The 26,473-nt window shown below is 46.2% G+C and overlaps 1 protein-coding gene across 2 annotated transcripts in view; it reads left to right on the forward strand.

Moving 5' to 3' along the window:
• cacna1g (calcium channel, voltage-dependent, T type, alpha 1G subunit) overlaps positions 1–26,473 on the forward strand; it is a 168,220-nt gene that overhangs the window by 91,049 nt on the left and 50,698 nt on the right. For both annotated transcript variants that reach the window (XM_062560055.1, XM_062560054.1), the window contains exons 7-16: positions 1,582–1,876; positions 2,387–2,479; positions 2,583–3,504; positions 4,154–4,545; positions 13,970–14,121; positions 14,863–15,048; positions 16,444–16,561; positions 18,055–18,210; positions 21,124–21,189; positions 26,056–26,149. In XM_062560055.1, the coding sequence (XP_062416039.1) occupies positions 1,582–1,876; positions 2,387–2,479; positions 2,583–3,504; positions 4,154–4,545; positions 13,970–14,121; positions 14,863–15,048; positions 16,444–16,561; positions 18,055–18,210; positions 21,124–21,189; positions 26,056–26,149 (2,474 nt within the window). The remainder of the gene's footprint in view (positions 1–1,581; positions 1,877–2,386; positions 2,480–2,582; positions 3,505–4,153; positions 4,546–13,969; positions 14,122–14,862; positions 15,049–16,443; positions 16,562–18,054; positions 18,211–21,123; positions 21,190–26,055; positions 26,150–26,473) is intronic.

Raw genomic sequence — 26,473 nt, forward strand, 5'->3', positions numbered from 1 at the left:
CTTGCTGGCATAATGTGCGCTTCCTAGCTCGGAGCTGAGCCAAAGGCTTCCATGAGCTGAGCGCACTAGAAAAATCTCTAGTTGCCAAATTGTATCAAAGGTCCGTTCTATTTACAGGAGCAGTGAGTGTTTTCATTGCATAAGAAACGGGATAGTAATGAGTCCTCCATGTGTAAGCAAACCTTCAGGTGTTGCAAGATCTGTCGTTCAATCATCAACTCTGCTATACATATATCTATATATATATATATATATATATATATATACCTTTATTAATATAATTCGGCTTGAACAACACTCTATATTCCAAAGATACACAAATTGATTGCATATAATCTTTTTTTATCCATGTTTGTCCTATTAGATCTGTGATTAAAAAACACACGATTGCAAACAGGTGCTGGAGGTCCAAGGTAGCCCTGAAAAGTAAAAAACTGCACACAAACTGGGTTACATGTAAAGGTTGACCACGTATCATGATGATGATGAATGGGAGAGCGACGAGCCACCGAATAATGGGAGAGATCATGGAATGTGGAACATGGGCCCCCCATGACTTATTCATGTTCCCAGCGTCACCGTGGCCTCATTACTCTCTGTAGGATTTATGAGCGCATGCATAATGGTTTCGGTGAGCTTTCTTTTTTTTTTGTTATCTTCTATTTAACCCCTGCAAGAGAAAAGGTCTGTATTATAGCATGGGATGGATGACGTGGACATCTGGCTCGATGTCCAAAGACTAAAACCCATCTTCGTTCCTGCCTGCCTTTTGATATATCTTTGTGATCAAATCTGTTGTGGTCCTGAAGTGGAAATGGTCTGATCCCCTCAAGTATTTTGACAGCGGCTAAGCAATTAATAAAAGCCGCCGGGCAGAAGGATGTGTGTTTACAGGCAAGCCAGATATCAGACAATCAATAGACACACAACCACACACACACACACATCACAGGTATTCCAGACAGCGGAGGGCTCTGTAGCAGATGAGCCAAGAGGTGGGGAAGCAAGCAGGCGAACAAACAAGACATTTTTTCTCAACTCACACAATGCACACATGGGGGGAGGGGTGGGGGGGAGTCTCCCTTGTCATTTAGCCCCCAGGTGTATCAACACAATTACAGCTGGCTCCGTTGATTAGTTCCTTATATCTGTTAAAACGGATGGTAATTAAAACCATTAAAAAAATGTTACATTTTTCCAATCGATGCCCAAAATCCAAAGGCAGAATATCAGCAGGTCGCGTTTGAACAAAGATGGTCCTCCCAATGAAAGACATCGTCCTTTTTTGTTCTGGGGAGGAAAGGAAACTAATATTTCAGACTTATTATAGATTTTTATTTTATGGTGTCACAGCTTGTAACTCCTAGCTCTACATTTCTTTTAGATGAATGTATACAAATGCTCTGTTAATGAAGTCCTTTTAATATGAGAACTTTTCTGTTTGTCAAGAGAACCACACCCAAGGATATCTTCTAGCGATATTTGAGTTGTTAGGCAAAACTTCATTCAAGACAATCTACCTCTCAATGAAGACATTCTTGACATCATTGTCCTCTCTTTTTTTATCCCCGTCCCCCAAAGCCCTCTCTCTGTGGAGCTGGAGAAATATTACCACACCAAAAACGACGACGAGAGCCCCTTCATCTGCTCCGAGCCCGGGGGGAACGGCGTGCGGGACTGCGGCTCGGTGCCCGAGGTGTACGAGGAGGGAGGCCTGCGGTGCACCCTGGGCTCGGAGTTCCACAACAGCACGGACAACACCACCTGCGTCAACTGGAACCAGTACTACAACAACTGCACGGCCGGTCTGGTCAACCCCTTCAAGGGAGCCATCAACTTTGACAACATCTGCTACGCGTGGATCGCCATCTTTCAGGTAAACCGTCTACGGACTCTATTGAGATACGTACAGTAGCATCTGGCTGACTTTCAAGACTGTGAAACAAGATGGAGACAAAGTCCTGATTTTCGTGGTGCTGGTGTATCACAGAAAAGGGCGTGAAAGGATTTGCAGGTCGCCGCAGCCAACGCCCTTTTCTCTCCCCAACAATTTGCTTTCTACTTGATCTGCAAAGCCTTCGGTTAAAGAGTCCATTCATCCTGGGGGAGGACAAGAGCCAGATGGTAGACACGGTCACGCAAACATCTGACTGCTTCTCTGTGTGTGTGTGTGTGTGTGTGTGTGTGTGTGTGTGTGTGTGTGTGTCGAAGCACAATAAAGAATGTTGGGGGGTAGTCTTCTGCTGAGTCTTGGAACACCTTGAAATATGGTCTTATTTTGTCCCCATTTTTATTACACCTCCTTGTTTGATATGTCTCATGCCCCGTTTCTGTTTTTCTTACTTGTCCCTCTTCATTCCCGTCCTCTGCCTGGGTTCCTCTTCAGGTGATCACTCTGGAGGGCTGGGTGGACATCATGTACTTTGTGATGGATGCGCACTCCTTCTACAACTTTATCTACTTCATCCTCCTCATCATTGTAAGTGCCACTTTCAGGGGCCCCCCAGGCCGGAGTGTGTGTGTGTGTGGGTCCGAGTGTGTGAATAACTATGTCGCCCCCCCCCAACCCTCCCTTCCCTCAGATTGGCTCCTTCTTCATGATCAACCTGTGCCTGGTGGTCATCGCCACGCAGTTCTCGGAGACCAAGCAGCGGGAGAGTCAGCTGATGAAGGAGCAACGGGTGCGCTTCCTGTCCAACGCCAGCACCCTGGCCTCCATCTCCGAACCGGGCTCCTGCTACGACGAGCTGCTCAAGTACCTGGTGCACGTCGTCAACAAGGGGGCCAGACAGGTGGGCCGTGTCTGCAGGCTGTTGGCTCGCCGCGCCGGCCTCAATATCGCCGCCTCACCCCCACCCGCGGAGCCCCAGCGCAGCCAGAGGCGGAGAAGGAAGTCCTCCAGGCAGGGGTCGGTGTCGCTCCATCAGTTGGCGCACCACCACCATCACCAACATCATCACCTTCACCACCACTACCACCTGGGCAACGGCAGCGTGCGAGGCGCGGCGGGCGCGCAGTGTCTGGAAGGTCGGGATTTTGAGGCCGGTGCGCATAACGACAACGGCGGGGCCCTGGTAGCAGCCACCGGCGCCGGGCATCTGGCTGTCGCCCTGCCGCCTTCGATGGCAGCGTCCACCTCTGACACGGACCTGGCCAATGTGTCCAAACTTCCCGAGGGAGCTGCCAGTGCATCCTCAGTTCGCAGTGTGTTCCTCATAGAAACTCTGCGCTGCGGCCGCTCCCCGACCACCAACCCGGGGCCGACACCGGGCCCCTCATCCGCTGCCCCGGGTCCCACGACGAGGCCAATGAAGAGGAACTCTGTGCCTTTTGCCGCTCCGGGGCCTAAGAACTACCCCACGCTGCAGGCTCGAACCCTGGCGGAGTCCCGGCGAGGGAGTGCTGCCGCCAGCACTCTGACGAACATGAGCTTCAACTTGAACATCCCGCCCGTGTCCCTGGAGAGACGGCCATCGGGCCTGGTGGACACGCACATCTCGGCAGGTAGAAAAATCACAATCAAATGCAATCTCGTGAACGTGTTTGATGAAGTTATCCATTTGCTGCAGTTTGTGATTGGAAGGCAAAATGGGGTTTGAAAATAACAAGAATATATCATTCAGTCAGAAATAAATTGGTAACATCCAAAATTAAGAGACACAGCACTGGATGAATTCCACTTACTGCAAACATCCATGTGGAGTATGGTATTGGTTTGTTGGAATTTAAGCGCAAACTTTAACGTCAACACGTCTATGCGTTTGGATTTCCTTTTTGTTGAGCGACAGAAATAGTGCTAATTAGAGTCAATAAATGTTAATGCCTCATGTCAAACTCACAGCCAGCTCCATCTGGCCCCGGCCAAGTTCTAAAAGCGCAGTGGGCTCGGCAAAAAAGTCGTGCCACGTCTATTCGGGTTGTACAAACTGGCCGCCTGCCAGGCGGTCCACAGAACCGCCTGTTTGAGGCATTACTCACAGCGCGCACACACTGTCCTTCAAACTCACACGCATGCTAAATAGGCCTATTCCATCTGACTTTAAAACGTGTCCAAACCAATTCACGTAATGTCAACTTAATCACTCTCGATATCACGGCATTTCTCCTCCAGTCTCAGTTTCTCCGTCTGACCTTTCCTCTCACTCGGCTGCAGCCCAGCTCTCCTGCCAGCTGTCGGCCCGGGACCTCGGCGCCGCCGCCAGCAGTGGCGCGGACGCGGCCGCCGTGGCATTTGACCCCGAGAGTTGCCCCTACTGCGCCAAGGCCCTTGCCAACGAGTCAGAGGGCAACGAGACCCCCGGAGACTCCGACAGCGAAGGCATATACGAGTTCACCCAGGACCTCCACCACAAGGACAGGAGGGATAGCCGGCAGCCCAAGAAGCAGGAATGCAGCCTGGGCAGATCGGCGGGGAAGGTGGTGCACTTCTGGAGGCTGGTGTGCGACACTTTCAGGAAGATCGTTGACAGCAAGTACTTTGGACGAGGGATTATGATCGCCATTCTGATCAATACTCTCAGCATGGGGATCGAGTTCCATGAGCAGGTCAGTGTGTGTGTGTGTGTGTGTGTGCTTCTGATTGTCACGTGTGAGTGTTTAATTTATAAAAGACATATATTGTCAATCTGTGTTATTGCGTAATTCCCCCGTGTGACCAACTGAGATTCCTGATCTTCCTCTGGCCTTGGTTGTTTACACTGGTCATAGCCATGTGAGAGAGAACGGAAATGAGAGTAGAGGCACAGAGGATAGAGCGAGAGCGAGAGAGGAACAGGGGTGATTTAACGGGTGAGGAGGGCCCTTTGACTTCTGATGGACATTTACTTCCTTTGGGTCCTTCTCAATCTCCAGTCGTCCTCATCGATCCCATTTACACCAGAAGTTCGGTGGCCCAAAGTCCGACACCTTGTTGGCTGAAAACGGCAATTGTTCCAAAGGCGCATGGTCAAACAATACGCAAAGTGACCCCAGTGAACCCCCCGGGTGGCCGTGCAGGTATTTCCCTAAAGTGGCATAGCTTGACCCGCCCCACTCTGCCTCTGAAGGTCTCACCTTAATATTCTTACCCTAGCCTTAACATTGCCCTTTTGGCATGTTTGATTTTGTGTCGAGTTATAGAGCGCAAGTTTAGTGACACACGTGTTGTGTGTGTTTGTGTGTAGAAGAAGCATGTGGCCTTGCCAGCTTTTCTGGGGTTACTTTCGGTATCTGACCTGGTGCCTATGAACATATTCCAGATGGCATCCTCAGCACATCCTTAATTTTCCTGGCAGTTCTCCTTCCCCCTACCCACCCTTTTGTTTCCTTCCCTCTTTTTATTATGATTTATTCCTTTCTTTCTCTAAAGTCTTTCCTTCCTTCTACAACTCTCTCTCTTTCCCTCACCTTGAAGTGCTCTTTTCCAGTTTGAGTAACATGGATCCATCTAGTCTCCAGACAGGCTGCAGAGAACTTAAGTGAGAGCCTACATCGATTGCATGCCCATCGACAGCCAAAGACACGGGAAACCCTCATCCTCTGTAGGTCTCTGTAACTCCGTCCACATGGGGGAGGGGCTGGGTTTCAACTTCCCACACAGCCTGCAGACAAGTTTTGCACTTTGACTTTGTACCCTGTGCAACTCCCACTTTAAGAATTCAGAGGAGTCTAACTCACTGTGTCACGTGCTGTTGCGGCCTTGCAATTCTATTGTGAATTGTCACCACTGTGTCAATGTCAATCGGGTTTCCTTGGTAACACACATCCTTCCTGTGTGCGCATGTGCAGAAAAAATAGTTTTGCAAAAACAATTTTGCCGAGCATTATTTTATAAAGAGACCATTTCACATAATTAGCAAAATTGCAACCGGTGTTTGTATCCGTGCCAGCAGCAGAACTGGTATGGCAACATCAGCATACCTATTCACTCTGTGAAAAGGTCCTCTCTTTTAACATGTCTGATCATGAAAACAGACACACTTAAGCCTTGTACCACGGTCATAGCTCTTAGTGTTCTGCAGATATTCCTTGCTGAGTGTGCCGTGTCTAAACAGTGTTCATTGTTCCGGTGCCAGCGGCGAGATGGATAAATCAAGGACGCCATAACTGTGGGCATGATGCTGAATCCCTACACTTCCCCGAGGGATGAAGTAACACATTTCTCTACATCATCTGCTCGATCTGAAAGTTTTTGTTTAGAGAAAAGTGCCTCTTTTTAGAAATGATGTATCCGCTGAGTGTGACAGCTTTTCGATCAAGTTGACCCTTTTTCCAGCCCCCCAACCCTCCTGCTGCTCTGCAAATGGACGACATAGACACTCTATTATGTGCCATTCAGCTGCAAATTAGGTTGTGGAGATCCCACTGTGCCTTAAAGAGAATTTGACAAGATTAAAATCCACCCTTATGGGTAATTGATGGAGAGAGACAAACACACACCAACAACTTCCACCCATTTTTAAAGGCCAATGTCTTGGCCGGCAATGATTACAGATGATGTACTTATTAATCATGAATTATGCTGAATATTGAAGATCACAGGATATGTGGTCAATTTGTCAAAAAAGGACAACTGCATTTTTTAGATTGTGTTTGTATAACAACAGTATTAGTTCATTTTAGTGTATATTAAATTTAGATCATTAGAATCATACTGCGCAAACGTCAGCTCCCTTTGTGTTCTTTTCTGTGTTTCTCAAATGCAATGTTCATTTGTTACTAAGCTGTTCTCTAAGGTAACTAATAGTTAAACACTTGCGCTTGTGGCTTTGAAGAACGAGCTAGTCTAATGGCAATATTATAATATATATATACATACAATGTACCATATGACCTACGTTTTCTCAGGTGGGAAAACATTTTTAGACATTGGGAAAATATATTAATGAATATATAATATTCCTCCACGGCTCGGTGTGTAGGTCTACAAAATATTTTTTCTATTTACGTGGGTGTGTGGAACCGTATGCTGCGGTGCCCCATGTCCTGAGATATAAACCGGCCTCTCGAGTCTATCAGACGTCCACACAGACAGACTCGAAACACAGACATGTTGTTGCCCCCCCCCCCCCCCCCCTCGACGCAGCCGATGTGTATGGAGCTACGGGGCCCGGACCCCCTCACTGCCGTGACACATGACAGAACCTCCCTGTCTGCTGCCTGTCTCTAAAGGGGACAAATACACACACCCACACACACACACGACGACGAGAATAAAGAGATGATTAAATGGAGCGTTGGAAAGGGTTGACAGAGTGTCAGGACTACGAGGTGAGGGGAAAGCGGAAGGGGATGATGGGGGGGGGGGGGGAAGAGTGGAGGCGGAAGGGTCTGAAGAACAAGAAGGGGGTGTCTGCTCTATCTCTCTGTACGGTTAAAGAGCGCTACCATTTATGGTGGAGCTGATGGAATAGTTGGGCTTCGGCCAACTATGTGACACAGGCCCCCGTAGTGTGTTTACTCGGGAAGGTCAACCTCTCTCTCTTCATTTACATAAGGAACCCCCCCCCCCAGTCGTCCCCGTCTTCCCATCGTCTCCAGCCAGTCTTTCCGCTCCGATGAGCGCCGTCGGTGCCGAAATAGCTCGAAGGAGAAGTTACGAGGCGTAGAGGAGGCGGGGGCGTCAGGGGAGATGTGGTGAAATGCGCGGCTCGTGTCTCGGAACAGTTTTTTTTTGTTTTATAGTGGAAGCCTTTTAGCACCGCCATGAATATTGACTCAGCGTGTAGCTGTTACATGGGCACAGGGATCCAAAGTCACTTTGGGGTCACATAGCCCACAGGCGACAGGTTGACTTTATGGACCTTGAGAGCCAACCACTTGAGAAATAAAGTGCAGTTTGGGTTTTAACAGCGATGCATGTGGATGGTTTGAAGGATCGCCTCGAGAAGGGCATGTTTCTAGGATTCAAGAGTTTAAGATTTGAGAAATAAATCACAAAATGAACCAATATTATAACCGGAATGTGAAGAAGATGCAGCTTGGACGTTATGTCAAAGGCGTTATGTGTGTCCTTCTGTGTGGCGTTCCCCCCGAGAGTCAATATGGAATCATTGTAGCCTCCGGTTCAGGGGTGCCCAACCTTTTTCGGCTCTCGATGGCGCCCCCCCCCCCCCCCCCCCCGCCGGCCCGTTCGCCCCGACTACAAATGAATAATAACAGAGAGTAGTAGCGGGAAAGCAAACAGAACACCGCTGCATACCGCAAGCACAAAACAAATTGATTGGAGTCAGCAAGGGTTCGTTAGTAAGCTTGATTATCTTTTTTTTTTTTTTTATTGAAGGCGATCTACCGGCGATGCGTTGGCGATCGACCGGGCCCCCCTGGTCCCCTGCTTGTCAATGATATATCCTTGTTTTTTTTTTCTTTTGTACTTTTTGTTTTCGGGAGTCTTTGATGAAGCCGTAGCAAAGCCCCCCCCCCCAGCTTCAGCAGACTTTCTTTTGCAACCGTCGGTCAGACCCAGCGCCCCAGCAGCACAAAGTTACTCTCGCTGATGGGGTTTGCGCTAGACAAATGTGAGTTACAGCCGGTGCTGACTGGGTGACCATCTGCTGGATCTGCCCGATGCCAACCGCTCTCCCCCCCTATAGGGTGGTCTTCTGGCTGCGGAGAGGAAGGGACAAAAGTGCTGGAATTTATCTCGTTTCAGCCACGTTTAGTGGCACAAGCCCACAGATGGCTAATGCTAAAGATAGCTAATAGAAAGATAACACTGTATTTTTGCTCTACTTCTCTGTGATAAGTAATCACTGTAAATATAGATTGTATATCAAACTCAACGCAAATGCAACCCAACCCACGCAACAAAAAAATCGATCCAGCTTTGGTTTGCATAGTTTTGATTGGCGTTCTTTCTCCCCGTGAGAACACAGCCGCAAACAATTCTAATGCAATTAGCTATCATTGCTGAACCAGAAGCCAAAAAAAAGCCCACGGTCTTTTGGAAACCACCAGAATTCAGTCACGCTTCACTGGACCTCCACTTTTGTAGTGCGTTTTTCATGGATCGAGCTCCGAAACGGACCATTGGCCATAACAAATCGAGGCAAAACATCCTTTTGAAATCGGAAGCAGAGAATTGCCACGGAACGGAACGGAACCGCGTGGACGTCCCCGTCCCGAACCTCCGTGGCCTATGATGGTCTTCTTCTGAAAAAAGTAATTTCCTGTTGTGACCATGTCTCTTTTGTAAAATTTCCCAGGAATATTCTAATTATGTCATTATTCAAAGAGTGTAATATGTTTAACATTCACATACTAAACACAAATGTGCTTCATGTAAACACAAGTTTCAACTGAGTTTGATGGGTTAGTTCTTTTCGTATTTGTGTGCAGCCAAAGGAGTGGGATAAGAGGAAATCTCTCCTGAAGCTACGTGTAATGAACAGACATAACTAAGGTCGTTGTGGTTTAATTGAATGTCTGGTTTTATGCCTGACCTTCTGCCCCTTTCAAATTGAAAACACCCTGACATTTAAATCTGTGAGGTAGGATTAGCTTCAGTTATTGTAAGGCCCTGAGATTATCATTAGTTAAAGGGGGTGGCGTGTTCCACAGGTTATAAAGTTGATGTAAAGTAGTCTGTGTTTTAAAGGTCTCCCTCGACGTATTCTGAAGCTTTAATGTGCACACAAACACACGTGTACACGTGCACATCCGTGTCAAACCCAGAGACCCAATAAGAAAAGCCTTTTTGTTGCTCGTTTGCTGCAAGCAGAGACAACGTTTGCTCAGCCTTCATCCGTGTGAAGAATGCAGAGTTGGCATCTCAAGGCAGTGGCCTCCTTCCAAGACAGGCCTAAGAAAAGTTTTTTTTTTTTTTTTTTTTTTTGGTGAGACGTGGTCGACAAAAATAACAGCAGCTAATCCGGTTTAGTGGGGTGACTTTTCCAGCCGTGGAATCAAAAAGTAAGAGAATCACTGACGTGATCAAATGTTGCATTCAGTTATTTCCTGGTTCAGTAAAAAAACTTTCTACCTGCATTTAACAAGTTCTCCTCTGTTGCTCTGAATCTACAATGTTACCTCTTTATATTCAGCTATTTGTTTGCCTGCAAGTTTTTTTTTGTTTTAATAATCATTACAGAGAGAGGAACAATTTGTCATTGGACAACCTGCAGTTAATGAAATGGCAGAATTTAAAATGAACCTTTGTGGAAAAATCATCAACACATACTATCCAGTTCACCCAAAAAGCAACAAAAAAAAGCTAGTTAGGTCCAAAATAGTTTCCTTAACGATGAGAGAAGTCTGTTAACGAAATCCATTTATAAATGTGATAACATGTATAATTCAAAATGAAGTGCCGATCAACAGATAACAGGTATCAGATATTGTCAGCAGATAAAAATAGTGACTTCTCCTCCTGTGTCTTTCACAATATCGTAATAAATAATCATTAAAGGGCCAAGAACTGAGATTGGGAGCATTTTAATTGCCTCTCAACATGACGTTCATACGTTGGCGGCCTGCAGCTAAATATGCTAACAGTGCAGAAAGGGGGAAAAAATGCTGACAGCTAACAATGTTCACCTAAGAGGGGGCTGGGGGGGGCGGCGGCGGCGGGGGTGAAACTCGCCAGCCACGAAGTCGCTGGTACGAAGGGCCGATTTTTGGCTGTGGTCGCTGGATGAGAGCAGTGCAGAGCTGACCACAGGGGGCACGCTCACATGCGCTAGTGAACAACACACGTACAGATTATCCCCACTACAGCTTCATGTAAACAGTAGTTGTTTGCAACTCAATTAACGTTCAGAATGTGAAATGAAGCTACTTGCATTTCACAAGCACAAAGTATGTTACTAAATAGAACCCTTGTGGAAAACTTGGTTGTTCCGTATTATAATTAGTATCATCTCTGTGTGGATCTGCCGTGAAATATATTCAAGGGTTGGACGAATCGCTTCAATTATTCAATCGCAACCAAGCAGCCATAATTGTGAGCGTTTCATCCTCCATTTCATGCTGGAAAAAAAGTCCTCTTCTATGGAACACCGGGGCGAACCACTCGATTAAGCAGACACACACACACACACACGCACAGGCGCTGCATCATCTACAGTCCGGGCCCAGCTCCCCCTTTTGGATTGGACCACATCCGATTCGGTGACGTTACATTAGCGCTAACCACGCTACGCCGTTGCTCATCTGGCGCACTTTACGTCCTGAACGCTGCTGCAGCCTCGGTTTGCGATGGAGGAGACCAGGGTGTCTCTCTCGCTCCCCCCCCCCAGCACGTGGACACATCTCATCTCCCTCCAGGTAGTTCAGTCGTGTCTCCTGTCTGATAAGCTATCGGCTCTGAACCTTTGCCAGCGCCGTCTTTTTTTTCTTTTTTTGTTGTAATGTTCCTCTGAGCATTTTTTCGATGTGTGAGAAAGGCTTTTTAGTGCCACGTTCCCTCGCTGAAATCTCGCATGAGGTCTGAGGAATGTCGAATATACAAGCTGGAACAATAGCAGGGCAGAAACAGTGTGGGGGGAAAATAACGACCTGGACCTCAAGGCCAGATGTCTGCAGTCCAAGTCTCACCTCATAAAACCGTTCTTCTCGTTCTGGCTTATCAATCGCGTCTATTAAAAAGCTGTGTGCTGATGCGTGTGTCCAAAGGCCTGGCTAGAGGTGTGAGTCTGTGCAGGGGCCGTGTGCACTGCGTTACGTGCGGGTGGAGCTTCCCACATAGCTGCGTGTGAGGCTATTCACTCCAAAGGAACACACGGTTTACCCTTTCTGTTTAAACTTTTCTTAATCTCAACAATGCGCCTGTCTGGGTTCATGAAGGATTTGGAAGTGGGCAAATGAATGGAGCCGATGAAGCAGCGGGATCAAGACGGACACGAGAGACGCACACTGAGATGAAACGGAGTGAAGCGCGTTTGTCTGGAAGCTGGCTTTGGGTTAAATTTTAGGCCGAAGGGGAACGACGTCACATCGCCCTCTTCTCTGCACTACTGTGCCCATTCAACATTGCACGCGTGTTGCATGGAAGGGCTTCCACTGACTAAACAAGCAGTGTGATGAAACACACGTCTCTTAAATCAGCCCCAATTCATATTAATTATTATTTAATTCATTATTATTAGTATAACTATTTCTCCTTGTTATTAATGCCTGTCATCACATTCAACGGGCCAGCTTAGAACAGCCATGACGCCAGTTAGTTAGAAGGTAGATATATTAGTGACTGGTTGGAGGTAGATAGATTTATTCTTATTATAAAACATAAGGACGCATATTATTAGTGCTAACTTGAAGATCTCATTATGTTCCCATTCATGTAGTCATTGAATTCCCCCAATAACAGTCAATGCCAATTTTATTTAACAATATCCATAATCTGCTTTTAATCATATGTTTATTTCCCGGGTCAGAATACTCTTATCAATCTTTTTTGCAAAGGTCATATGGGTCATTTTGGATGGCATTTGCAACGTATTTACTCTTTTAGGCAAAGACAAGTGGTAGATGATCATAGTGAAGTTCAGGTTTGTCAACTCTGGTGCAATGTTACATCGTGGTGTTGCTGGACCTTGTTTTGTGCCTCAGGGCTTGCTGTTGCGTTGAGGGAGCCATGACTTAATACTAAGCAATGACTTGTAAGGGTTGACTAGTTCAAACTCCGAAGCACTCTAAAGACGCTCTGAAATGAAGTTTTCCGAAAACTCAAACGTTGGATTCTCAGAGGTCCGAAGTTTGTGTCGCCAACTGTTCGTACCTAGTTTAGTGTGAACCAAATATTCTTTTGCTCCAGTGCAACGTGAGGGTTGAATAAAACGAGCGATTTCACTCTCAAATATTTATGCCAAATGGGAAGGTAAGCGAAGCCCTGCGTTTAGCATAGAGCTAAATCCATATAGCTAAATCTCTTCATTTAAAAACTACAAATCACTATGTGCTAAGTCAAGCTGGCTTTAAAGCTTCATATTTAATGCACACATCTTTTTCTCTTAGGAATATTGTGTCTCCATTTCATTATAAATCATTATTTTTGAGGGGGTGTGTCGGAACGTGACCCGGATGATGATTCATAATAACCGACTCCCTGTATTTTTGGAGCACCAGACAACGTGGTGGCGCGATGCGAGGCGCGAGGAGCTGTTATCCTCTCCCTGTGTATCCACGCCCGTGTTTACTAATCGCCGCTTAAACAGTCACGATTAGTGGCAGCCCACCAGGACAGGCTTAATGGCACGCGTTGTGTTTACGTTACATTTCATTACCTCCTGCTTCTTCCTGGGTATAACGGCTCTGGTGGGACGAACTCCATTCATGCTCACAGAGGGACATTGAGACCGTTAGCGAAGGCCCGTCACGAGCCCGTGTGTACATGCATTCGCTCCGTCCTCAGTGTAGTTTCCCTTTGAGTTGTGTGAACTTTCGCTTGGAGATCAAAGGCCCCGTAGGGCCCGTCTGGGGTGTCACACACCCAGCAGACACACAACAGCATTCCCACCGGCTCCTCTTTCCTCTCCGATAATTACGGATGCTCCCCATAGATTTACATACCATGTCGTATTGGGATGGGGGGGGGGGGGTGCCTTTTATCTTTTGGGTTTGTGTTCTTTCTTTTCTCTGTCTATATTGCCTATTTTTGTTGTTGTTCTTTATTTTTTTTCTGCACACGCACACCGGTTGTTTGATCTAGGTGGCAGCCCAATTCTCTTTTGAGCTTTGTACAAGCACATTCAGCAGCGGTATTGTGATGGCAGTGTATGTGTGTGTGTGTGTGTGTGTGTGTGTCCCTGTTTGAGATAAAGGTTGGGTGTGCATATTGTATTTGACCGTGAAGGGACAGTTTTGTCATATTTGAATTGAATTTAGCCTTTGGCATATTTGCTCTCCACAGCAGGTGTCGTCGCTGTAGTCGTGGAAGCCTTGACTCGTATACATGCACGTCCAGTGAAGTTCAAAGGGTGGCAAAAACAAGATCTATTTTATTTCAGAGATTGTAACGTGTCCATCTTTTTTTGGTCCTCTGTCTTGTCTCCAGCCCGAGGAGCTGACCAACGCGTTGGAGATCAGTAACATTGTGTTCACCAGCCTGTTCGCTCTGGAGATGCTGCTGAAGATTTTGGTCTACGGGCCCTTCGGCTACATCAAGAACCCCTACAACATCTTCGATGGAATCATCGTCGTCATCAGGTGAGCCGCAATGAAGGATTTCCTGAGAAAGCCCTTGAATGAACCTTTTCCTCCCGTCTCTCTCTCTTTCCATTTTTGAAACAATACCACAGGGAACGCATTGCCTAAGGGCCCCCACCGCCATGGCTGTTACAAGACAACCATGATACTGCAATACAGAAATCTTGGCTCTCTATCTGACAGAATTTTCCTCTTGTGTCAGAAATAGTTCAAATGGATAAAGTGTAAACACTGGTGCTTCATGATACCTTAACTGGGCACTGTTTTGAGAATAATCGTCTGGAATTTTGTCAGATTGAAGTCTGTTAACTTACTATGACAGGAATTTTGAAAACCCATCGGTTTGAAGGCGATTAGGACCATGGGAGCCACAAGGCTTTATATCCATAGTTCCTGTGTAGCCAAGACTTCCGTTTCCTCTTCTCATTGTTTACGCCTTGATTGGCAACATGAGAGGACACACTCGAGTTGCAGTTGAGGCAGCAGCGTAATCATTATCGGTCATCAGTCGGTAGGCTTGAGATTGCATTTTGACCCTTGAGTGAGAACAATTTGTCGCTCTCCACACTGTCTGCTCACCCGCACGGGAACGTGATTGTCCTCTACCGCTTGACGTACAAAACTGCTTCTGACACCAAAACGTTGCCTCCATATTTTGCATATTATTGCAGAATTGTATTGTAGCTATGAACATGAAGATGCATGTGTGTGTGTGTGTGCGCCTCTCTCCTCTCCGGACAGCGTGTGGGAGATCGTGGGTCAGCAGGACGGCGGTCTGTCGGTGCTGAGGACCTTCCGGCTGATGCGGGTGCTGAAGCTGGTCCGCTTCATGCCGGCCCTGCAGAGGCAGCTGGTGGTGCTGATGAAGACCATGGATAATGTAGCCACCTTCTGCATGCTGCTCATGCTCTTCATCTTCATCTTCAGGTAGGCAGAGGAGTGGTGAGCAACCTTGCAATTTTGCCGTGTCAAATGGGACGCGTCCAAAAAGAACGGGTGAACTGTCAAAGAAAGTTGAAATAGAAAACAAAAGAGGTAAATTGAAAGGGAGTATTATCGGCAATTTTAAAAGCATAGTGGTGTGGATTGAAAAATAGATATGAACATAATAATACATTGGTAGATCACTACATCGTTATGTCAACATTGGAACCCAGGAGCAGAGAGAAGCCGTGACCAGTACGGACATCAGAAGGAGAGATCAGTCGATACGGGGAGAAAAGTTTTAGTCAGCAACCCTTCTTTCTGCCTAGTTACTTCTGTAGTTGAGCTCAACACAATCAGCATAAATGTGGAGGCTGTCAGCACACACACACACACACACACACACACACACACATGATTGTGCTATGCTCAAATCTCTTGTATTTCTCTGTAACAAAACACCATCTTGAAAGAAAATCCTCATCTTGTATTTATCATGTTTAACCCTCAAAACCAGTTCTAATTTAGTTCCCAAGAGGGGTGAGGTTTGATTGACATTATTAAAATGTCATGTTAAACAGCTACCAGTGACTGCGTTAGCAAAAACAATACGGTCTCAGTGTAAACGGACACACGCAGAGTTCCAAGATCCTTGTATAGGCATGGATGTATGAATAGCCTCTGATTTGATTGAAGATTTGCCAAGTGGACTCCGCAGAGCACATGGATCCCTCGGCTCAATGTCTGTGTTTCTTGATAAGGGACTGCCGTTTCCATCATAGAAACACACCATGGATTAGCTGGCTTGTTGTATGTAGCGCTGAACCTTCTTGCTCGAGTAGTTTTCACACCGTACTGCAATTCACAGATTATACAAATCAGACGTGTTCTCCGTACTTCTTCTCACCTCCCTCTGAATGAAAGAAGATATTGTTGAAACCGTTCCTTTAATTTACAAAGTAGTGTAAACACCTCCATTTGATTGAAACTGTGCCTTTGTTTTTAAAGCCATGAGTATAAGGTGTCACTGACATGGCTTGTGCCTCTCTCCATGGTCCTGAACCTGGAAAACAACGCTTTTTTCTCATTACTTCCACAAGCATAATGGGCCAACTGTTTATGAACCAATTACTGTGTGTCGCCTGACTGAAAGTAAATGGCGTTTTTGTTTCCTTTGCTTCTTTTCGGGAAAGTAAAAATAACGTGAATTGCCATTTATGTCCACTCTATTCTGCCTGAGCTGCCATGCAAGCAGCAGGTATTAACAGTGGGCTGGTGTCAGAACAAGTGCTTTCAGCCGGTTTATTTGTACTGGATCTAGCGTGTTGGCCTGATGCAAACATTCACCCCTTTTGTTTCCTGTTTGTTTTCTCCCGGCGCTCTCCCTTCCTGTGTCAGTATCCTGGGGATGCATCTGTTTGGTTGCAAGTTTGGATCCGAGGGGAATAGTGGAGACACCGTGCCCGACAGGAAGAACTTTGACTCCCTTCTCTGGGCCATAGTCACTGTCTTCCAGGTGAGCATATGCCCTTTTTTTAACCCTTCCTTTCCTCCATGAAACGCTCACAATTCCCTACGTTTTTTCCCCCAATTTAGCTGTAGCACAACGCGAGGCGTTTCAGTCAGTTGAATGACAATTAAGGGGAGGCATGACCTAAAGCTATGCAACTTTATGGGATTCAAACCTTGTTTTGATCAAACTACACCTGCTGAAGTGCCCTCACGCAACCAGCATCTTCCCTGCTTCATCTGCACGGACTAAAACCGTCCCCATCGGAGGATGAAAAGACCAGTTCCGCCTGAATAAATAAAATATATCGCATCAAATATTTCTCATCGCTCTCCCTCCCTGTCTGGCCTTTATCCAGAGCCCTCATTTTCTTCGACTCGATCTAATTCCCATTTGCAAATAAGTTATAGGTTAAGTAGGCCAGCCACTTGCATCATGTCACCTTGGAATCGTGATTAGGCCTTCAGTCAGGTCGGACCAATTCATCCATTATATATCTATCCCACTGCTTGGTATTTATCAACCTTAATATAGAACCCATGTATAATTCAGAGAATCATCTGATCAGGGACGATGTCCCGCTGCACAGAATATTGTACCATTATGCACGTGTTTTCGATGGGCGGTTTAATAATAATACTGCAGTAAACCAGTCTACGTTGTCTTCAACATCAGCATCCCGTTCTATAAAATGAAGACTTGTGGTGCATAGAAATTTGACACAGACCGTGTCCGTATTGTGTTGTGCAGTAACAGTAACAGCAAACATTTCTGCATTAAAGGTTTGAGCTTTCTCAAGAACAATAAAAGAAGAAAACAGGAGCAGAAGTGTAAGGAATATATACAACATAAGTTGTATGTGTCATCATCTACTAAATGTTGCCCTCAAAGCCAAATAGCATATTGAAAAGATGCACTATTAGTCTCTGTTTTGGAATGTTTTTAGAAAGAATTGTGATGACCCGTGTCATTAGCTTAGCTAGTTAGCTTTAGATGATGGAGTCAGTCAAAGGGACCAGAAAGGAGACACAAAGCGGCTACAAAGACACACAAAAAGTCACAAAGAGCTAAATTGACCATAAAGATATTTCCAAAAGAGACAAAACCACAGAGAGAGAGAGATGTTTATAGAGTGCAGAGAGAGTTTATAGACTATAGAGAGTTAAAAAAAAAAGAGAGCCAGACCGTCACAAAGTCTGCGTGTGTTGAGCCTACGTAGGAGAGATTGAGGAGGCCTTTTGCTTGTTGACCTGTTGGCCCATTCGCTCATGACCTGTGTGTCTGTTGTCACCTCAGCCGTTGACGTCATGGTTCCTAGCTATAGAATAGAAACGGCCTGCTTTTTCCCACCAATGAAATGAAAGTCCACAGTTATCAAGAGTCCCCAGAGCTTGTGATGGTAAAACTACCACCATTAAAAAGTTAAACAACATGAGTGCCTAGAAGAAAAGATAACGCGACGATTGCTGATTCAGAGCTGAATCCTTTTTCCTCACCAGATCCTGACCCAGGAGGACTGGAACAAGGTGTTATACAATGGCATGGCCTCCACCACTCCTGTAGCCGCCCTCTACTTCATCGCGCTCATGACCTTTGGCAACTACGTCCTCTTCAACCTGCTGGTGGCCATCTTGGTCGAGGGTTTCCAGACCGAGGTATGATGCTGCTGGTTGAGCCATTTCGTCACAACTTCAGAGCCTCTGTCAACAAATGGGCCACCAGGTTGAGATCATTTTCGACTTGTCATGGTCAACTTGTGGAATCTTGCACTGTTATCTGGCTTGCTTCCAAGCTTTTAACATTATTTCCTTAGAGGAAGTATCTTTGAAACTGTCATCTTCATCGTTCCGCCCTGCTATGTTTTGTTTGTTGTTTTAAAAATGACATTTTGAGGGTAAACTGCTCTCTTTTGAATATTTCCAATGCAGGTACACATAACGCTAATGGATGACTGATGTTCCCCCCACACACATAACCCACTCACACACTCCAGGCATTAACCTGCACCCTTTCTTGCACTCTCTGTGGCGGTTAATGGGAGAACGTGAGAACGCACGCCGATTCAGCGTTTCATGTCTTCCCGTCACCTCTTCACCCTCACCCCGTTTGTCAGCCTCTCCTCCTCCCACTCCTTCTCTGCATTCACCCTCCTTGTTGTTGTTGCTGCTCAGTTGCCAAAACGGTCGTGAAGCACACCATGAGAAAACTATGTCTGCTATGACTACACTGTGCGTCGGCCCACCTCCCTCGTTTCATCGGTCGGATGACTTCTTTTCATGACTTCTCAGAGCAACTCTTTTTGAGGGATGTTTTCTCCACCACCCCACTGTGTTTTTCGAATTCTTCTCTGCGACAGAGCGAATATATTGCAGAGGCTGGGTGGAAAATAGGTTTTCCCTGAAGAGAAGAGAAGAAGCGGAAACTCACCGAGCAACGTTTCTGCTCCAGTGGGACGAGATAGAGAGAGTAAATCACACGAGTAATTCGGCTGATCTCTAGCTGTCTACTTGTCTGCCTCATCTCTTTCTTTCATTAAGGGGCGACGGCACCTATGCTTTGATCTCCGGCGCTCTTTGGCTCGTGGGCTGAGAGCGGGGAGAGAACAGACGATTGGTTGCAGGGAGAGAGCTTGACAGGCTCATAAAATATGGATTTATTTCAATGGGCTTCTCCTCCTATTGTTCTCATTCGCACTACAGATATGCTTTGCTCTGGTAAATGGAGCCACAGAGGAGATGGGAGACAATGACCAAAGCCGCTTAAATATGAAGGCTTTACATGGGGGCCAAGACGGGAATGAATGCGTTTCTGGGGACTTTTAAAAGTCCAACTGACGGCAAAATGAGTTCTTACGTGGTTTGGGATTTGTGTTCTTATTAAGTTAAAGACGTATGAAAAAGACGCAATGAGACACAGCATTCTCTTGATTGAGAGAGAAAATGTCAACAACCAAAAATGTTTAATTTCTCTAAAAGGGGGCTTGCATTTTATGGTGATAACTTGTTTTTGAACTGTAATTTGCTGAAGATATTCGCCCTAGATATGTGTGGAAGAAAGGATGAACCAATAGTTAGAATTATGCCGTTTGTCGACATCATGAATCTGTGTTTGTTAAAGTATCATTTTATTTCGTGCGATTCAGCTCTCGTCTTGACCCCCCCCCACGTGGTCATTACCTTGGAACATTTCACTTTGCTAGAATGAGGTCACATTAAATGTACAATTCTAAACACTGCAGACTTTCTTTGCCTTTCAGCTCGTTATTTTGGCTTCCAGCCTGCAGCTGTTTAGGCCGGCCTCCATGCGTCCGTCCCATCGTCTCGGTTCCAGCTGCAGTATTGTTTTGTGTATTTAGCACAGATCCTCTCCATGCTACCTGCTTGTGAAATCTTCCAGCACATACCGAATGTCATAGGTCAAATAAGACCAAAAAGTAGAAAACCCCAACTGTATTGTTCTCCCCTTCTGCTCTTGATCACATTGTTTGCGCTTTAATTCTCCCTCTCCTTTTAAATTGACCTCCTTTTTTTTCGAACCGAGTTTATTTTTAGTCAGCTAAACTTTCCCTGCGTAATGGTTGCTAGGTAACGGGGGAGTTTGAATGATGTGAACCAAGCCAGGAGACATGTGCAGGCTCAAGACACAGAAATACATCACTTCCAATCCTCCCGTATTGCTCTGGACATAAAGGCAGAGGGGAAATCAAGTGATGGACTGTTTGGTGGTGGTGTAGTCGGTGAACCCAAATGCACACCCCGTGGTACTCCAGGGCACGGGGGGGATACAAAAGCAAGCACAGACAGGTTAAGGGTACATTGACAGAGAGATCAACGGACTGACGACGAGGGGTTGGAAAAAATCATGAGCACAGACAGGAAGAAGAAACAGAGGAGCACACAGTAGAAGCAGACATGGACCCTAACGATGGAACACGTTGATTTCAATCCACTTTAGCCTGCTTCTATTTTCTTGATTTAACTCCTTTGCCCATCCTCTTTTTTTTCCCTCCCCACACTTCCTGTTATCTATGTCTTTCTTTCACTTTTCAGGTTGTGACAGAATCCAAATTCCATCCAGAGAGAGGGCTGTTTTACTTTTACGCAGACCCATTAACAGCAAAGACACCAAAAGCTGCTCTTCCTTTTCTCTTGTACCTCTCAGCAAAAACAAACAAAACCACATTTAAACACATTTAAACATGCACGATTCACGCGCACTCGTCGGGCCAGCCGCACAGGAATGCATCCGGGCAGAGCACATTGTGTCCTGAACGGAGGTGAAAACTTGGCCGTGCTTTTCACCTCTGGACTTTGCTGTCTTGACTTGTCCTGCTTTCGACCTGTATTCAAGTCGCTGAGATACTGTGGTTCAGGGCGGTTGCCCGGGAAACGCTGATATGTGTTGCACGGGAAAGTCGAAATTTTACCACAGGCTGAAATGTCCTTTTTTTAATTCTCTCCCTCTGCTCTTGTCTACTGCTGCCGTCGCTCCGCCTCTCACCTCTCTGCCTCTTTTCCTCCGTCCGCCTCCCTTCTCCTGTCCGGCTGCAATGATCACTTCCACTATAGGAAGTGTCCAAGCGGGACGACGTGCATGTCCAGCCGAGCGTTATTCAGCTGCCCGTAGACTCAGGGGTATGTAAAGCACTGCAGCTCGGCCTTTCCTGCACCCTCCCTCCCAGCACCTCCCCTCCACCTGTTCTCCTCACCATTCCCTGTTGAGGCTTTGCTGTGATGTGTCCGATCTCTCAGTAGCCGCAACAGGAGGTTGACTTCTTGCTCTTAATATTTGAGCGTGCAATAGGATACAACACTACGGTCATGAGCGCTGCTTCGTGTGTCGAAAAGGGGGCGATCCGCCTGAAATGACACTGTATTTTCTAATTTGTAGTCCGTGATATTGCACCTTTCAAATAGTTTTAATTTTTTCAAAGAGGTTTTCAGTTTTTTTCCACTGCTTCTGCTCCCCAATCAATGTGTAGGTAGTGTCTCATATTTCAGCTCCAACAGCATCATGCGGCTCGCAATTGGAGATCTTCTTAAATATTTCTTTGATCCACATTATTAAACAAGGACAAATGTACAAGCCTTTGAACAATGAAATGAGCAATATAGTTAATATTCAATCCCTTAAATCTTAAATCAATGAAATCGGAAGCTAAATATTAGTCCTTGGATAAATCAGATATATTAGGCCGTTTAAATTGATTCACTTAATTTGTTCGAGGTCATTAAGACGTTTCCAGCAACGGATCACCAGCATCATGAATTTAAACTCGAGTAACTTGCCCAACACATGGTTTGCGTTAACAAATTGTAGCACTTTGTTCCCAGTCACTTACTGGGTTCTCCTCCAGCTGGAGCTTATGGGTATATTTACTCTCGCAAAAACAACAACAAAACAAATCAAAATTAACATGATTTTCCCATGTTGAAATCCGATAACTGCAACCAGACACAACCGATCCATCAACATCCACAATAAGTAATTGGTCAATTGTTTCATGCGCCACAAACAAAGTCAATTCACGTGGTCTGTACTGTGGTGATGGTCTCAAAAGTTAAAAGCTCAAAACCTCTCGTGAAGCGGCATGGCCAAATGCAAATACTGCATGCCGGCATCTTTTTGTGAAAGAGTGACCGCACTAGAACTGTGCGAATCCCTTACGTTGCCAGAAGCAACCCACCCCCCCTGCAACACGGCTAGCAGAGATTATGTCACATCACCAAAGAGTCCTCCAAGCCGCCTCCTGCACGATGCCCTCGCTGCTCAAACCGGCCGGCGCAGCATCCCTTGTCCTGTGTGTGTGTGTGTGTGTGTGTGTGTGTGTGTGTGTGTGTCCTCTTCGTGTTCGTTCTGAAAAGCGGACTCTGCGTCAAAGCTCAGGTTCAAACACTCACCTCCCACGAGGCTCTCCACCCCACTCTTTTTATTTATTTATTTATTTTATTTTTAGCCTTGGGGTAGGAGCGCTGTACCGGTGCAGCCCAAAAAACTCCCTCTCCCAGTGTTTGCTCCTCTTGGCTGGAGGAAAGAGATGTGGTGAAAGGGGTGGGGTCAGGCAGCGGGGGGGGGTGGGAGGGGGCACGGGGATCTTTCTTTGGGGAGACAAGAGGATGAGCCCTACTAAAAGGCATGGGGAGATCAACTGTGTTTGCAGGACTCAAGACTCGGGCCTCTCGAGTGAAATGTGAACTTGACAAACAGATGGTTGTAGGTCGCGTCCTCTAACTTCACTCCGTCGAACCCTCTCCGGAGATCAAGCACCAAATGGTTTAAACACAGCAGGTTGTATTGGGGAGTGCATTCTGCTCACTGGTAATAGCTGCTGTTATGATTTGATTTACTTTTATTGCCTCTTAAAACTGTCATCACTTTGCATTCATTGTATGTGCTGGGCGCCCACAGACCTGCCATTATTAAAATGAAGCAATTCAATCAAATTAAAAAGAGAACTCAGAATTGTATGGTGCGCATTATCTTATACATTTAAAAAAAAAATGTCATTACCATCATCATTATTTTCATTTTTGAAATGCTTTTAAAAAATGGCAGAAGAATTGATAATGTAGTTCCACCCAATATTTGATTTCCCCTTCGGGAATGTATTGCTAACTAACAAAAGGTAGCATGTAAACTTAATGCAATGACTGGTGAATACAGTCAGCTCCAAACTCAATAAACATCCGATTGTTCCATCTAGAGTGAGTTGGTGCTAGCGTGCTAACATGAGCACCAGCTCAAAGCCCAGCCTAGTACACCTGCTATTGTGAATGCAGACTCACTTTCATTTTTTATAAATAAAATAAGCCAAACTGATGACATTATTGAAATGAGTACGTAAAAGTGTAGTTTGTGGTGTTTATAGGAATTAAATAATCATGATTGTGGCAAATATGATCAACGTAACAGGTGAGACTTAATTTGTTTTTTTTCAATAGTTACTGTTCATTTTTTTTTTGTGCATAAAAGGAGAAAATTAAATTGTAATTTGATGAAATTTAGATATTGGCAGCACTGGACTTCCATACCTGTGTCGTTTTGGCAGTCGTTGCTTGTGTAAGTTACACGTTTGCCACAACGGCACAGCTAACGAATTATATTCACCTCTGGTAGGATGCAATTTTTGTGCACACACACACACCCACACACACACACACACAATTACCCCCTTACCCCCCTATCAACATCAACTCGCTGCCACATCCACACCGTTTTAAAAGCGATGTAATTGAGCCCCCCCCCCCCCCCCCCCCCCCCCCCCCCTGTGCTGCTGGTGTCTATTAGAGTCTGGCTATCAGCAGCAGGCCTGGTCTGGCCTATCTCCTGCAGCCGCCACCATCGCCAAATTGGGGTGGCGGAGTGTAAACAAGCCATCCAAATTACCGGACTATTTCGGGACGAGAATTTCCCTCGAGTCCCGACTCCCCCGTCACCCCTGCTCCAAAGCAATCATCTCCACTTTTGCTTTCACCTCTGAAACACTTCTCCCACCCCCCCACACTCACTGATCCTGGCTCGCCGTCTTCCAAATTAAACATAACAAAATACAAAAATATAATCTCTCTCTCTCTTTATATATATATATATATATATGGAAGACACGTGGGCGAGGGTGGATGGGTCATATTGATTAAACGGACAGCCCTGGAAATAACTCAAACAGCAGCCAGCTGTTGCTCAAACTACAAGATCCTCACAAATGCCCCAGCCTCGCTTTCGTCACGCTGATTCTTACACTGACCTCCTGCCAAAGCGAGCCCCCAACTGACAGGAAAAGAAACCACCACGAGGGAGGGAGGGAGGGAGGGAGGGAGGGCCGATGCTCCACCGGGAGGGTCCTGTGTCCGCCGTGCTCCCCCATTGTCTCTCGCTGTGGTTCAGGCTGCTTTTGCTTGCCGTTGGGTTTTGTTGTGATTCCGGGCTGTGTGTGTGTGTCTGTTTAGCCGTGTGTTAGCGTGTGCTGTATGATCTTCATGGCCACAATTTTTTTTTTCTAAAATAGGGCTTGAAGTCGAGTAGCCTTTTTCTTTTTCTTCTCAATACACAGAACAAACCACTAGTAATAAGATAACATACCGCAGTCCATAAAATGAATGGTGCTGTTAGATTGCTGCTCTAGTTTCTTTGTGTGCCACTATTTGTCTTTAGTGACAATGTTATGCGCCAACAATATTTTGTTGGATAAAAGTCATTTTTTACTTTTTGCCTTAGATTGTACTAATAACATCTGTGCAGGGTGTGCATTTTTATTGTGTTAATGTCATAAATGAAGCTTTGAACTTCAAACTATTCATTGCTACATAACTACACAAGTATCAAAATGATTACTAGAATAAAAATGTCTCCGATTCAGATCATGGTATATCTGAAAGTGCTTAGTCAAAGACAGCAGGCTTCTTATTCATCCAAAAGGCTCCTTAATGTTGAATTCCTTTTATTCTTTAGTTGATTCAGTTAGTTTTACCTTAAACAAATGAAACCGGCACTATATCCACCCGCCCCGTGTCTTTCTGTTACACTCATTGGGGGATAATGAAAGTCATCCTGTTCGTGTAAGAAGTGCACGCCGATTAGGTGTGCCACAGAAGTCTGAAGCGCCGGGTCGGCCTTCCTTTCATCCAGCCTCCACCTGGCGCCCCTCGCGGGCGCATGAATGCAGTCTGCAGGCTCTGGCATGGCGCAGAGAAATCCATCGCCAGCTCAGAGGCTTCGCCGCAGTCGATGTGCGAGTGAAAGCCTACGGGAAGCAAAGGGTAGAGGAGAGTCATTTAAAAGCCTGCAATAGAGATAAACCCAATGCTAAACGACGCTAGCGAACTGAACACGGAATAAGCAGTTTGGTGATGGCCGCTGAATTCACAGACTGCTTCACGGCACAATGAAGAAACGTCGGTGTGTGTGTGTGTGTGTGTGTGTGTGTGTGTGTGTGTGTGTGTGTGTGTGTGTGTGTGTGTGTGTGTGTGTGTGTGTGTGTGTGTGTGTGTGTGTGTGTGTGTGTGTGTGTGTGTGTGTGTGTGTGTGTGTGTGTGTGTGTGTGTGTGTGTGTGTGTCGTGTGCTCGTGTTTAAGTGCGAGGATCGAAAAACCTAGCAACCACACCGAAGCTCGTTCCTATTCCCCCCCCCCCCCCCCCCGCTGACGTCATGAAAAGTGATTCTCCGTTGCGTTGGTTGAACTTCAGTGTGGTTTCTCTCCAGACCTCCTCGCCGTCCTTGCATGGCCGCACTTCCGACATCTTCCTCACCGTCTGTCCGTACCGTTTGGTTTATCGAACACTCCAGATCTAGGGGCACCACACCCTCCGCCACTTGCCCACAAAGAGGGAGGTTGCCTCTAGGGACTGATCCAGGGTCCGATTTGAGCGGTGAGCCTTGTGACGACCGAGATAAAGACGAGCGGGGATCTGTGTTTAGAGGCAACTTCAGCCCACGCGCGCTCTGTGAACCACACAGACACGTGCTCCTTTCTGACGTCTTGTGTGTGTTTTTGTGTGTCAAGGGCGATGCGTCTAATTTGGGCTCCGAGATCGATTCCTGTGCGCGAAGCATGGAGGACGTCAACGGCAGCAAGAAGGATCTATCCGCCTCTCCAGGTGAAATATACAAGTGTCCACAGGCAGCTCATATTGTGGCGCCTCGAGTCAATAATGCTACAAGAGGAATTCAAAAGACTGAACTCCTCTATTGACAAAACTTGCAGAGTCTGTGTTGGCACATTGCCTCTCTAATCTCTGTAGATTACACGCTGAGTGGTCTTTCTTACAGAATCCATGTACTAGCTTGTGATACAGCAGCAAGTTAGGCCCGAGGCGTCTGAAGTATACCCTGAGCAAACATACCCCGCCTGTCTATTGTCGACCCATCAGTTGCTTCTCCAGCCGCACTCGGTCGGCGCTTTATCAAACCAAAACAGCAGC

Source organism: Pungitius pungitius, chromosome 21 (genome assembly GCF_949316345.1).
Source record: "Pungitius pungitius chromosome 21, fPunPun2.1, whole genome shotgun sequence".
Taxonomy (NCBI): domain Eukaryota; kingdom Metazoa; phylum Chordata; class Actinopteri; order Perciformes; family Gasterosteidae; genus Pungitius; species Pungitius pungitius.